Source organism: Uranotaenia lowii, chromosome 1 (assembly GCF_029784155.1).
Source record: "Uranotaenia lowii strain MFRU-FL chromosome 1, ASM2978415v1, whole genome shotgun sequence".
Taxonomy (NCBI): Eukaryota; Metazoa; Arthropoda; class Insecta; order Diptera; family Culicidae; genus Uranotaenia; species Uranotaenia lowii.
In genome coordinates, this window is record NC_073691.1 from 194,137,341 (window position 1) to 194,153,148 (window position 15,808).

The 15,808-nt window shown below is 34.4% G+C and overlaps 1 protein-coding gene across 1 annotated transcript in view; it reads left to right on the plus strand.

The window, feature by feature from the left end:
- LOC129742071 (proteoglycan Cow) overlaps positions 1-15,808 on the plus strand; it is a 445,000-nt gene that overhangs the window by 388,069 nt on the left and 41,123 nt on the right. Inside the window, exon 6 of the mRNA XM_055733918.1 lies at positions 2,027-2,178. Coding sequence (XP_055589893.1) covers positions 2,027-2,178 — 152 coding nt within the window. The remainder of the gene's footprint in view (positions 1-2,026; positions 2,179-15,808) is intronic.

Sequence of the window (15,808 nt, forward strand, 5' to 3'; positions counted from 1 at the left end):
TTTGTCAATTTTGTCAATTTTGTCAGTTTTGTCAGTTTTGTCAATTCTGTCAATTTTGTCAATTTTGTCAATGTTGTCAATTTTGTCAATTTTGTCAATTTTGTCAATGTTGTCAATTTTGTCAATTTTGTCAATTTTGTCAATTTTGTCAATTTTATCAATTTTGTCAATTTTGTCAATTTTGTCAATTTTGTCAATTTTGTCAATTTTGTCAATTTTGTCAATTTTGTCAATTTTGTCAATTTTGTCAATTTTGTCAATTTTGTCAATTTTGTCAATTTTGTCAATTTTGTCAATTTTGTCAATTTTGTCAATTTTGTCATTTTTGTCATTTTTGTCATTTTTGTTCAGGTTCCCAAGAATTGTTTCAATAATCGTAATGCAATTGTAGATTCTGCATTTTTATTAAAAAAAATCTTCAGGGAAATATCCCCGAATGCCAAACGACGGAAATTTGAGCCTCAAAAAACAGCAATATAAAATCACAAGACAAAAAACCTTTCCTCTGGTAATTCATTGCCGGTGCTATTTTCCGGCTTTTTTTTCGCTTTCTCTTGTGAAAAAGCGCAAACAATTTGCCCGGTGTTGTGTTTTGCCACTAGTAAGTTCTAATTTTTCACATCCTCATGGTGGGTGAGTTTACAGAATGCATAAGAAGGAACTCCAGAGTGTGCTCCCCATGTCAGGGGCCAAAAAAACCCGGCAAAATACGGATGTGTAAGCATGCTGTAGCATAAATAATGCTTATCCCGGCCTGTGTTACGGTTTAAGCTCACGTGCCTCTGTTTTATGGCTGTTTGTTTACTTCGAAAAGTTTCTGACCATTCGTCGGTGGTTGGTATTAAGATAAACTTGCTGATGGAATGCGGTCATGTCCAACGGTTTGTGAGATCCTAAACATGGGAAGAAATCCGGATAAAATTCCCAAATCTGTTTACAACACATTCACATGATCCCTCAAGTGGGTTCATGTCGGTTGGATCCAAAGATTTTTTTTCCAGATCTTTTTTTTAAACAGTTTTCAAATGTTTTGAATCAATTACTTTTTCTTGCACCTTTTTTATGCGATAGTGATTTTTTATGTAAATCCATCTGTAAAAAAGAAAATATGTTAATTTAAACATGTTAGAAAACACTTTAATTTTTACAAAATAAATACAAGGAAGGATTTCCGCTCAAATGTTCCACAATATATCTGCGAGTTCCTCGATTTTATTCCACATCATTGCTTCTCGCTCAGGTAAATCTTCAAAGAGCTTTCGCATACCGAGTTTGTGGATGTTTGTTGTTTGCCCGATATCGAGACGTGATCACCCAAATCAAGACTCAATCCGAACTAAGTAATTAGCAAACCAGCAGCAGGTCCAGCCAGACGTTTCTCCTGCTTTGAGGCAAACCCAGCATTCCCAATCGTACAGGATTCATTTAAGCATACCAACACTTCAGAAACACAGACAACAACCAATCGTTCCTTTGCACGTAGAGAAAGTTTGTCAATCACCTGACCAATCACAGACCCTCTAATCTGATGCTCAATTTCCAATTGATTGGGTAAATTCTTGTTAGATGGACTACGATTAATGAACTATGATCCGAGCACCGGACTTTCCAATAACGCGTTCCACATTTTGACTGTTTTGAAGTTTTAGAGAAATTTTCTCAATCCATCCGGAAAAATCTACGCCTACTTTCTTCGGAAGGCATTTCCATATTTTTTTCTGGCTGAAAACTTTCCGAGCACATTAATCCTACGCTCCCTCATGGGAGGCACCCGATATCTCCATCGATTATCTCTCGCCCAAGCTGCACTTTTCCAGACTGTGAACCACTTCACTTCCGGATCCTGACCGTCGATTTCCCTCATTTTTCATCGCCTACAACTACCCCGGGGCGTAGCACCGGGAAAGGTTGAAAGCAAAAGTACTTTAATCTAATTACTTGTTTGCTCACTTGGGGGGAAAATTCTGCTGCTTCCATGTCGCCGTTGTTTCATGGTGGAAATTTTCCTCTTTCCTTTTACTTCCAGACGCGAACAGCGCCGAGCTGAAGAAGCAACAGCGAATGGCCGATCGAATGAACGCATTCAACGCCAAGTACCAGCGGACAATCGAAAGCAACGACATCAATGGGATCCCGTCGCTGGACGGCAGTTCCTCCTCCTCCAGCGCTTCTAATAGGGTAAGTGCTGCTTGATTGATTAAATAATTGAGTTTATGCTTCGGGAGGATTAAATACTATAAACTAACCGAAATTACAACTAAGAGTTAAGAACTAAGAACTGAGAACAGAGAATTAAGAATTAAGAACCAAGAACTAAGAACTAAGAACTAAGAACTAAGAACTAAGAACTAAGAACTAAGAACTAAGAACTAAGAACTAAGAACTAAGAACTAAGAACTAAGAACTAAGAACTAAGAACTAAGAACTAAGAACTAAGAACTAAGAACTAAGAACTAAGAACTAAGAACTAAGAACTAAGAACTAAGAACTAAGAACTAAGAACTAAGAACTAAGAACTAAGAACTAAGAACTAAGAACTAAGAACTAAGAACTAAGAACTAAGAACTAAGAACTAAGAACTAAGAACTAAGAACTAAGAACTAAGAACTAAGAACTAAGAACTAAGAACTAAGAACTAAGAACTAAGAACTAAGAACTAAGAACTAAGAACTAAGAACTAAGAACTAAGAACTAAGAACTAAGAACTAAGAACTAAGAACTAAGAACTAAGAACTAAGAACTAAGAACTAAGAACTAAGAACTAAGAACTAAGAACTAAGAACTAAGAACTAAGAACTAAGAACTAAGAACTAAGAACTAAGAACTAAGAACTAGGAACTAAGAACTAAGAACTAAGAACTAAGAACTAAGAACTAAGAACTAAGAACTAAGAACTAATAACTAAGATCTAAGAACTAAGAACTAAAAACTAAGAACTAAGAACTAAGAACTGAGAACCAATAACTCTTAGAACTCTAAGAACTCTAAGAACTCTAAGAACTCTAAGAACTCTAAGAACTCTAAGAACTCTAAGAACTCTAAGAACTCTAAGAACTCTAGGAATTCTAAGAACTCTAAGAACTCTAAAAACTCTAAGAACTCTTAGAACTCTAAGAACTCTAAGAACTCTTAGAACACTGAGAACTCTAAGAACTCTAAGAACACTGAGAACTCTAAGAACTCTCAGAACACTAAGAACTCTAAGAACACTAAGAACTCTATGAATTCTAAGAACTCTAAGCTAAGAATTCTAAGAACTCTAAGAACTCTAAGAACTGTAAGAACACTAAGAAGTGTAAGAACTCAAAGAACTCTAAGAACTTTAAAAATTTCAAGAACTCTAGAAACTTTAAAAATTCTAAGAAGTCTTAGAACTGTAAGAACTCTAACAACTCTAGGAACTCTAAAAACTCTAAGAACTTTGAAAATTTGAAGAACTCTAAGAACTCTTAGAACTTTAAAAATTCTAAGAATTCTAAGAACTCTAAGAACTTAAAGAATTCTTAGAACTCTAAGAACTTTATAAAACTCTAAGAACTCTAGGAACTCTAAGAACTCTAAGAACTCTAAGAACTCTTAGAACTCTTAGAACTCTAAGAACTCAAAGAACTCTAAGCAATCTAAGAACTGTAAAAACTCTAAGAGCTTTAAGAACTCTAAGAAGTCTAAGAACACTGAGAACTCTAAGAACTCTCAGAACACTAAGAACTCTAAGAACTCTAAGAATTTTAAGAACTCTAAGAACTCTAAGAATTCTAAGAACTCTAAGAACTCTAAGAACTCTAAGAACTGTAAGAACTCTAAGAACAATAAGAACTCAAAGAACTCTAAGATCTTTAAAAATTTCAAGAACTCTAAGAACTTTAAAAATTTTAAGAACTCTTAGAACTGTATGAACTCTAAAAACTCTAAGAACTCTAAAAACTCTAAAAACTTTGAAAATTTCAAGAACTCTAAAAACTCTAAGAACTTTAAAAATTCTAAGAACTCTAAGAACTTTAAGAACTCTTAGAACTCTTAGAGCTCTAAGAACTCAAAGAACTCTAAGCAATCTAAGAACTGTAAAAACTCTAAGAGCTCTAAGAACTCTTACAACTCTAATAACTCTAAGAACTCTAAGAACTTTAAGAACTCTTAGAACTGTAAGAACTCTAAGAACACTAAGAACTCTAAGAACTTTGAAAATTTCAAGAACTCTAAGAACTCTAAGAACTTTAAAATTTCTAAGAACTCTAAGAACTCTAAGAACTCTAAGAACGAGAATTCTTAGAACTTAAAGAACTCTAAGAACTTTATAAAACTCTAAGAACTCTAAGAGCTCTAAGAACTCTAACAACTCTAAGAACTCTAGGAACTCTGAGAACTCTAAGAACTCTAAGAACTCTAAGAACTCTAAGAACTCTAAGAACTCTAAGAACTCTAAGAACTCTAAGAACTCTAAAAACTCTTAGAACTCAAAGAACTCTTAGAACTCTAAGCATTCTAAGAACTCTAAAAACTCTAAGAACTCTAAAAACTCTCAGAACTCTATGAAACTCTTAGAACTCTAAGAACTCTTCAAACTCTAAGAACTCTAAGAACTCCAAGAACTCTGAGAACTATGAACTTAGAACTAAGAACAAATAAAAAAGTCAACAATATTCTTGTAAAAAAAAGTTCAGAAATGATGAAAATATTAGCAATTTTTAAATTTCAGATTTCTTCTATTAGTTTTCGGTTTACGTAATGTTAAAATATTGAATAATGAAAATATTACAAAAACTCAATATAAAAAAAATAACAATAGTATCATGAAGTTCAAAACAATCTTAAACAACAAAAATGAAGAAATTTAAAAAAATATCTGTTAGAATTTCATGTTAATCCTAAAATAAAATAAGGCAAAAATAATGATGGAAATGAAACATAAAACTTTAAGATGAGAAAACGAAGAAACTTAAGATATTCTAAAAAATCTTTAAATTAAAAGATAAAAAAAATTGGAGGAACTTTTTTAACATCGAATTAAGGCACATAAGTTTGTAAAAAAATCGAAGAAATTAAAAAGATCCAGTAAGTTAATAGGATTATTAGTCAAAAATCGATCAACTACATTACATAAACGCCCAAAATACTGCCGAATAAATGCATTTCGATGTCTTTTCCGCGATACCTGGAGCCACCTTCCGGGCTTCCCTAGAAAAAAAACAACAACAACCATATTGATTTTCCATTTTATTTTCTCTACGGATTCACCGGAAGTAAAGTACCTGATGAGCTCCCCACCAAAATGAGGCCGCCCGCCCTCTAATGAGCTTAGCAAAAAGTACAGTGCAAAATGAAGGAAGAGAGCTCACATTTTCACGCATCAACCGTGATGGCTTTTCCCTCTGCTTTAGGGTAGTTGTTCGCTTTAACAGTTTGCTAAATTGATGAATGATACCCTGTGAAGCAACATCGATTACCTTTTTCGGAGACGGTTTTTATTCTATAATCTCCCTGGCAACCAGCTGCCTTGGAGGACTAATTACATCCACCGATAAGAAAATCGGGAGAAAATGGATCGTTTTCGATTAAAGTAATTAACTTTCTAGACGAAACTTTGAAAGGAAAACAAACGAAAAAAAACCTTTCAATCGATATGCTTTAACGCAGGAAGAATTTTCAAGCTAACTGACGTTGTACCTGTGATTGTACATTAAGGTGTATCAAATTGCAATTTTAGCCTGGAGTCAAAAGTTTTCTTTTAAAACCAAATCAACGTGTTCATATCTTCAAATTGGAGAAATGTTAAGTTTTGTTCGGAAAAGTCGCATTTTCGTTTTTCTTGAATATTTTCTCGACAAAAAAAAATAAAATAAAAAAAAAATCCTAGCAAAACAAACAAAAAAATCGACACAATTCAAATGAGATTTCAATTTAAGGAAAATTTAAAGGCATAAATTAGCCTAAACCCGCATCATTATTGGAAAAAAAGATAAATAAATTTGAGTACTTTTTTCATGATAAGAAGCTATCGTACAATGTTCATGAATGTTGTTTCAACTTGAAAGCTTATGACTTAAGAGTTTTAAATCGTTCTGATAAATAAGTATTTCCATTTCATTTTATATCTTTTTGAAAACCGGTGGTTGAGATGGTTTCGATTTCGGAAACTTCTCCCTCGGTACGCTCCTTTGAGAAACAACATAGTTATGTTCAGGCACAATTTAACTTGACTGTTACAACAATAATTATTTTGTTGAGGTTGATTTCGTTCCAACTGAAAACAAAATAAGAAAAACAATCTATTCAACCATATTTCTGGTAATTTTTTACACAAATATAGTTTCCGGTGATTCAATATTTCTTTTATCTTTTAGTAAATTTCTACAGAAGACTACAAAAGTCACTAATTTTTTCGTCGTAACTGTTATGAGCTACTGGCAACACGGGTGAATAAAGTTATGAATTTCGCGTGTTTTTCTGTATTGATATAACAGTTGATATCCGAAGTTTTCGCGCCAGTAATTGGCAACCCTGCCAACCAGCGACGATGGAAAATGTCATATCAATTCAGTAAACACCTTGGCAAACGGCAACACTTTCTGTTGTTTGGTTCCGACACTTGGAAGATGTTTGATAGATGTCTGGTTATCATGAAATGTCTTTAGTGATCACCTTATTCCCCTCCCATTCTCACCTCTTACCCATTAAGACAAAATAGGATGAAAAAAAACAACGGCCAAACGGCAGACGGTCAATGCATTGCGTCTTTTTGGTAATTGGCGGTGGCAGAAGGACTTAGGCAATAAACATTCATTTGCTCAACGACTCAGATGGTGCACTGGGTAAGACATCGGACTGGCAAGCCAAGATGAGATGTTGCAGTGAGTTCGATTCTCACTATATATTTTTTGGGATAAGTTATCCAATTGCACGAAAATACCTTTTTTATATTTACGACACTTTACCATCCTTGTGGCTTTCGTATCTGCAATACCATAAATTGTTTTTCATGTTTCGCTTGAATGTAGTGGTTATGCATCGTTTTGCTTGGGAGCTCGAGTCTGGCAGTGGTGCTTTTCCTTTCATATCATCTTTGGTACAAAACACTTTTCTGCGCATTTTCGGCACAGAGATTTGCTAAATAGGCATTGGATTTTTGCAACCTCTTCTATGGGTGTATCGTTTTAGGCTCCTTATGTTCGGACTCAAATACACCGCCGAAATATTCCAGCGTGAATTGGAAACAATTAATTCGTCAAGTGCCAATTCGGCACTGCAGTCGCGTAGATAGTCATTACCTACGCCAGTAAAAGTTTTCCCAAGACTGGACGCAAGTATTGGACAAAGAAGTACTTTGAATATTAGATGTATTTGTGTGGCAAAGCATTCAAAATATTTCCAAACCACAAGCTGTTGGTAATAATATTCTCGAACGATTCCGTGTCAAACGCGCGTCGGCTTTTGCTACTCGCAGATAGAACAACAAGGTTGTTTTCTCACTTTAATCCCGCGCGGGAGAACAAGTTTGTAAACATGGCGAACTTTTTATCTTAACCGATATATACCGACTTTAGGTAACCATTTTTACGGACATTAACTTATTTTGTAGGAAGTGCGATTCGCATCAACTTTATTACGACTTAATCTATCATAACTAATGCGATTTTAGGTTTGTTGGGCAAAAGCTACCTACTTCAGACTTGAGTCATCTTAGTGCTGATTTCTTGGGGCCCTTACCGAGCAGTAAATTCTTATTCGTTTTAATCGATAACTACAGTAGATACTGCGTAGTAGAAACTATGAGCAACACAACTTCTGCTGTAGTCATCCAAGAGCTTGAACGTATTTTTAATATTCTTGGATGACCAGACGTTCTACTGACTGATGATGCTGCCAACTTTTGCAGCAAGGTGTTAAAAGACTTCATCGTACACAATAGTACCAGGCTTGCTCACATGCAGGGGTGTTATACTCCTCAAAACAGCGCAATGTGTTCTAAAAGCACAATGTGAGCTCAAGCTTTCTAAAACTGCGCGCACGGCGATAGAACATCTACTGCTCGCTCTCTTACTGCGCGCCGATAGTCGAATTTTCTGAGAGGTTTCTCCCAATGATGAAAAACACAATGAGCTGATCCACTCTGCTCAATGTGCAGCTCAATGTGTACTCTGGCTTTAGAAATTTGCCAAGCACTCTTCTTCGTTTTATTTTTCCTTCTCATCAAAAGAAAATAAAAACGATCATGGTTCGTCCAGTCCGGCACGAAGGCACACCGGCTGCTTGCAAGGAAGAAAATAACTCATAAACAAGCAACAGCAACAACAAAAACGAAATTCGGTCGGGCTCGGCTTACCGGCTGCCGAGCAGCGATGCCACGAAAATCTGTACCATCAGTGTATTTGATTCTGTTAAATTGGGACACGTATGGACGAAGATCAGACTTATTTATGATACAGATTTTTTTGTGGCAACGATGTTCGGCAGCCGGCAGGCCGAGCCCGCCCAAATTCCAGCTGTGTTGTTGCTGTTGCTAGTTTTTTGGGAAAGAATTCGCTTTCGTTTGTTAAATTCAGCGTGGTGGTGGTATAGTGGTACACATTGTGCAGCTCAATGTGCTGAGGGCTACCGCTGTGCAGCTCAGTGATTTGCTTCGATGTGGCACATTGATGGACAGCTAGCTCAGGCAGTGCTCGGTTTTGATCTCTCAATGTGCTATGGAAAAAATGCACATTGAGCTCATTGTGTGAGCAAATGACACCCCTGCTCACATGACCCTCTATTGGACCGCAAACGGTAAGGTCAAAAGGCTAAACCTTTCGATTTTAAAGGCTCTCATCGCTTATGTTTTTCCTCACCTAAAAAATGAACTTTTAGATGACACGCAGAGCTACGGGAAAAAGATTACTTAGCAAAATATCAAGCTAAACTATACCGAGCTTTGGTGCTAAAGAAAGTAACCTTACTGTTGGTAGTAAGGTCCTCATGAAGAATTATGATCAGCAGAATAATTTTTTGCTGATTCTTTACGAATTGTTGGAAGACAAAGAAATAGCGTAATTGTACAAACACAGCGGGGCGACAAAGTTGCAGCTAGAGAATTTTCTAAAAAGCTCCATATATTGAAATATCATTTGCGGTGCTTGGGCACGGAGAAAAAAGACCATAGTTGTTCTAATTATTTCAGCTGGTTAAACCAATCATCAAAGCGTAGTTGATTTTTTCGCATCCAACTATAAATATAATAGACTCAACTACAAAGTGATGATTGAACTTAAGCAATCAACTATGAATATAATTGATTCAACTGTAATAGGTGGTAATAGTATAATTGATTCAACTGTAATAGTATGATTGATTCAACTGTAAAGATGATAGATTCAACTACAATTGAATGATTGATTTTGTGCATTCGCATTAAATATCATAGATTCAACTATACATTACTGGTTGACGTCTCACATTTAACTATAAAAACGATAGATTCAATTGTATAATTGTATAATTGATTCAACTGTAAATATCATAAATTCAACAACAATTGTATGATTGATTTGAGTTATTCAACCATAGATATAATAGATTCAACTATACGTTTCTGGTTGACCTCTAACATGTAACTATAAATATGATAGATTCAACTATAGTGGTAAAATTGATTCAACTGTTAATATGATAGATTCAACTACAAATGTATGATTGATTCTAGGTATTCAACTATAAACATAGTAAATTAAACTATATTTGTATGATTGAGTATGTGCTACTTGAATACTATAGTGTTCATCCGTGATCATCAGCAAAAATTAAAAAAAAATAGAAGGTGTGAGACCAGTACGTGTTCCCTGCAGGGATCGTAGTGCTGTTTTAAGGGCCGGCGTTTCCTGACGTCGATGGCAAAGTGCAAGCGCTCTCCGGCGATGGGGAAACATTTCCCTCTACCAGTTCGTGGCAGCGGTCATGTAGTAGGCCAACAGTTCCTGCACTGCAAAAAAATCCACATATTAGGAATATGTGTTAGCCTTATAGATTTTTGCAATGTGATTCCCATTTGGAAAATACGTGCCACACATATAGAATACAAAGAATATAACTTTTATATGCGTCACATAAAAGTTATAAAATCCCACACTTAAATATAATAAGCCTGCATTGTACTCAAACGCTTGCCTACTTTGAGGCGTTTTTTTTGTTCGAAATAGTTTTTCGGACGAAAAAAGAAATTAAATGGTTTCGGTTATCAAGACATTTTGAAATGATTTATTTTAAAAATAATTTTCCGCAGTGACGACAAAAACTCGAGATCTTTTAGATACATAGGGGAGAATGAGGATACTTGATCCCTGGGGATACTTGATTCCTTAGCTATATCTCGAAACTGGAATGTCTTACAAAGATCAAATGTTCTAGAAAAATGTGCCAAAATAAGCAAAATAACAATGCTTGTAGTTTAAAATTTTTTAACAAAATAATTGTTTGAGTAATTGAATTTTGTTTGAAAAATTTCACAAAATGTAACTTGAAGATCTTTTTTCATCACTTTAAAATGTTCCTTACATGGGAAAATTATGAAAAAAATATTTGTTGCAATGTATCAATCGTTCGAGCGTAATATGAACTTCATAATGCCATGTTTCCAAAGTAATGGAAAACTCTCAACTTTTTTCAGAAAAAGTTTTCTAAAATGTTGATTATGGGTACAATTGATCCCCTAGAGTTGGGTACAATTGATCCCCCCTTCCAAACGGCTTATTCTTCTTCTGAATTGATCGTTATGATTGCTAATTACGAAATTACTAATATTTATCCAAAAACTAATATTTATCAAAAAATTGTCTGAAGAAAAGAGCAAAAATAATTAATTTTCTTTTAATTATAAAAAATAGCGCCTTTAAGTATGCAATGTTAATAGCGTTGAGACAAAATTATAGAATTTTCTTCTTATGTCTGCTATAAATTGTGAAATGAGAACAAACATGTCCAAAATAGTCAATTAACATCCTATCTTGGGGTTTTGTTTGATTTTTATACAAGGATTAGGGCTTCCTGAATAAAAGATCAAGTATCTTTTAATAGGGGATCAAGTCTCCCCTAACTTCAGAAAAATCGCAATTTTTTTACTCCCACGAAAATGCTTCTAGTTCATCAACGGCTTCAAGTATCGTTCTAATTTTTGGAGCATAGAAACTTGAAGTTACAAGCTGTCAGAAAATGTCAAAGACGGGGAGTTGCTAAATTTTACCAAAAAGATATGGTGAAAATAAGAAAAGGGGATCAAGTATCCTCACTCTCCCCTACTGTTTCCAGGAGTTTTCGGGATCGACGACCAGACTCCTGGTTCTGTAAAGTAAAAAAAACTATTTTGCAATCATGCTAGAAATCATTAATAGATTAACTTACCTTCTTCTCTCGACATCCACTCCGCAACAGATTTCCAGTAAGCTTCTACGGAGGAGAAAACACAAAAATCGATAAGGATCCACTGTTATTTTCTCTATTGAATATTACTCACCTAATTATTGTATTATATTTGGCACTTAGAACGACACACCAACTTTTTCTTGAGGGTGGCCATTTTGAACTCGTGAAAATTTTCAAAGACGAGAATCATAGAACTTATTTGTCAATAACACATACATCTCATATTTGGAATATAAATTTTATGTGTGACGTATGATTACACTAGTTTACAAAATTTAAAAAAAATCGTGAACTTGATTGACTGACCAACATTTTTAATGTAAAATCGGGCGCTGAATCCGAAAATGAAATTCAAAAAAATCTAAGTAGAACCGTTTTTGAGTTATGCTCCAAATATGAAATTTCGAAAAAATTAAAAAAGTTCTTGTACTAAGATTAAAATATCTCGGACGGCATAACAGTAATTTGAAATCCCTCTTTTGAATATTGAAGGTGAATAAATTTTCTATCGATCACCTGAACACTGTTTTTGCGTTTGACCAACAGTATTGTTGATATTAGTGACTTTATGAGAAAAAAAATTATAAAAAACGCATTTTTTAGAGAAAATTTTGTTTCAACGAAAGTTTTAGACTCGATGGTAGCATTTAAAAATCTGATTTTCTTTTGCGCTTAAATGTCAATTCAAAACAAAGATTTCAAGTGGTTATTTATCAAAATCGGTTGGAAATTAAAGAAGTTATGGCTACTTTACCATAACTGAATTTTTTGGAGTTTTTAATAATTTAACGAACCGCAGTACACTTATCATAGTATAGGAGGAATGAAACATGATAAATCTCACTCGCTCCAAGTCAAAATTATTCATTAGCTTACCAGAAGGTCACATGTCAAGTTTCTGGAAGATCTGACCATAGGGAGGGGTTGCTTAAGTCTCAAACGTGAATAAAATTTTGAGGTATTTTGCCCGGAAGGAACGAAAAATACTGGTTTTTCATCAATAACTTTTTTCATCACTGGCTGATTGTTTTTTATGGTTGATTTTCTTAAAGCCTAAATTGAGACAAATATTTCACCCGAAGACTGTAACTCGATTGGATTTGAAACAGAAAAGTTATTGCGGTTCAAAGGCCGCAAATTTTGTCCAACACGCAATGAGTACTTTTTACGCATTGCGTTTTATACGACAATTTTCGACCAAAATACAATCTTTGAACCGCAATAACTTTTCTGTTTCAAATCCAATCAAGTTACAAACTTCGGGTGAAATATTTGTCTCAATTTGGGCTTTAAGAAAATCAACCATGAAAAACATTCAGCTATTGATGAAAAAAGTTATTTATGAAAAACCAGTATTTTTCGTTCTTTTCGGGCAAAATAACTCAAAATTTTATTCACGTTTGAGACTTAAGCAACCCCTCCCTATGGTCAGATCTTCCAGAAACTTGACATGTGACCTTCTGGTAAGCTAATGAATAATTTTGCCTTGGAGCGAGTGAGATTTATCATTTTTCATTCCTCCTATACTATGATAAGTGTACTGCGGTTCGTTAAATAATTAAAAACTCCAAAAAATTCAGTTATGGTAAAGTAGCCATAACTTCTTTAATTTCCAACCGATTTTGATAAATAACCACTTGAAATCTTTATTTTAAATTGACATTTAAGCGCAAAAGAAAATCAGATTTTTAAATGCTACCATCGAGTCTAAAACTTTCGTTGAAACAAAATTTTCTCTAAAAAATGCATTTTTTATAATTTTTTTTCTTATAAAGTCACTAATATCAACAATACTGTTGGTCAAACGCAAAAACAGTGTTCAGATGATAGATAGAAAATTTATTCACCTTCAATATGCAAAAGAGGGATTTCAAATTACTGCTGTGCCGTCCGAGATATTTTAATCTAAGTACAAGAACTTTTTTAATTTTTTCGAAATTTCATATTTGGAGCATAACTCAAAAACGGTTCTACTGAGATTTTTTTGAATTTCATTTTCGGATTCAGCACCCGATTTCACATCGGAAATGACCTTCAGTTTACTGAGTTCAAAAATGCTGTAAACTAGTGTTATTATATGGAGTATATGAAATCTAAGTTAAGAATAATTTTGAAGACGTATGTGTAGGGAAACATACATCCGAAGTGTGGATTTTTTGCAGTGTGGAATTGGGAAAGGTACACCGTACACCTACTCTGGTTGCCCGCGAAATCGACGTGGGTTTCGACGTTCCTTTACGTGATCCTGGCAGGAACCCACAGGAAACTAGCATTGGTAAGTCAGCGTATGATAGAATGATGTCATGATATTGAGTGAATTTTCCCCCACAAGGTCAATCTTCGCCGGTGCAGATGCATGGACTTCGAAAGACGTCTTCCGGGACCGTTTAGTTAAGATGCACAATTTGCTGGGCAACCATGCATCAAGATGCAAAAAGAACAACAGCGGAGGAACAAACTAGATGCAAAATGTTGAAATAATAAATTTTATGAAAATAAAAGTAGTCATAAAATTATTCCGAAAAAAACATCTTAAGATAAGATAACTTCCAATATACACACAGTTAAAATTTACAATATTTATAGTTGACCTCATTGAATCAGGCATAGAAATATAATTGAAACTATTATATTTATAATTAAATCAATCATTTTATTAAAGCTTAATCTAACATATTAATTATAAATATATTATAGGTATAATCAATCGTATTATTATATTTGAATCTATCATTATTATTATCAAATCAATCATATTATTATAGTTGAATCTACTATCATTATTGTTGAATGTATGACATCAATCGTACATTATAGTTGAATCTATTATATTTATAATTGAATTCATAAAATCAATCAAATAACTGTAGTTGAATGTATTATATATATTGTTGAATGTACAAATTCAATCAGATTGTCTGTTATATGTATTGCTGAAATTTTTACAATTACACGGTGCCAAAAATGTCCTGTCACACTTTTTTTGGGGTCGCCTGTAGCCTATACGTTGTATCTCTCTGGTGCCATCTATATGTCAAATGAAAGGGCTAACTTTGCTGCACACAGTGGCAGAGTTTCGTTTCTGTGCTGTTTGTGTATATTAAGTTGTGAGTGGCAGAGTTGAGAGCAGCTGTTATCGCTGAATATGTGAGAGGGTACAAACCCGGACACATATTCAACATATTCAAACACCTAAAACTGCTCGTAATCAACCGGAAATTCGTGTACCAGACCATAAATCGATCCTAGAGACCATAGGCACCGAGGACAAGCAAGACACGATCTGGACGACCAAGGTCTGTGAGAACTCCAAGGTTGAAAAAGATTATACGAGACCGGACGTGCGCGCCGCTTGCGACTACTTTCCGAGACGTCAGAAGCTGGTTCGATCAGAGAAAGGTGGTGTAATTCCGAGATATCGTCTGTGAAGTATCTTGATGAGTTACTTAATAAAGCTATGAAATTTAGAATCTAATTTTCTTTTTATTCTTTGAAATATTGAAATTTTTCTGTGTGACCGGACTTTTTTGTCACCCTGTATATTTGGTCAAGAATCAATCAGATATATGACTGAATATAAGTGAATTTTTGTTCAAAATAACATACTTCTATCTCCGGGGGACGAAAATTTTTAAGAAAGACAAATAAAAAGTGACTATTTCCAGTCAAACCCCGTGTACTTTAATCTCATTTTAATACCCAGAAAAAAAAAGTTTAATTGAACCAACAAAAGAAACCATTCAAACCCAAACAATTTTGTACATTTGAAAAAAAAGTTGTATTTAGAGGTACCCTATTTTTCATGTTTTGGTTAGATTATTCCAACTGAACACGCAAAATAATCTGCACGTCGTGGCTACGTGAAAAACTACATAAATTTTAGTAAAAAAAATGGCGACTAACAACAATTCCTTTTTCTAGCAAGAACCAAACGCTAAAGAAAAAATGAAAAAAATGATTTCACGTAGACTTTACGTGAAATTCATGAGCTATTTACGTAGAAAAGAAGAAATTACTACAAGAAATGCGTAAATTCAATATGATGTACCAAAAGCCTATTTTACGTTAAAACTACAGTAAAATTAATTTCTAAATTATTTTGAGTAGACGAAAACCAGGTATTGGATTCTTATACCGTATTTTTTTTCACCTGGAGGCAAACTAGAGGCAACCTAGGTTCGCTCTAACTGCTGTCATCGTGCTCATTTATTGCTCGAGAGGCAACCTAGGTTCGCTCGAAAAAGGGACGGAGTCGCCCTGAGAAAAAAGTCAGTTTTGCGAGAAGTTCACCAATACTCTCAACGTTGTTGTCAAAACATTAAACAGCTGTTTTTGGCTGAAAACAAAACAGTTGAAATAATGAACGGGCAAATGATTATTGCCGCGATTTTGAACCTCTCAGCCAAGCAAAATCGTACTATCT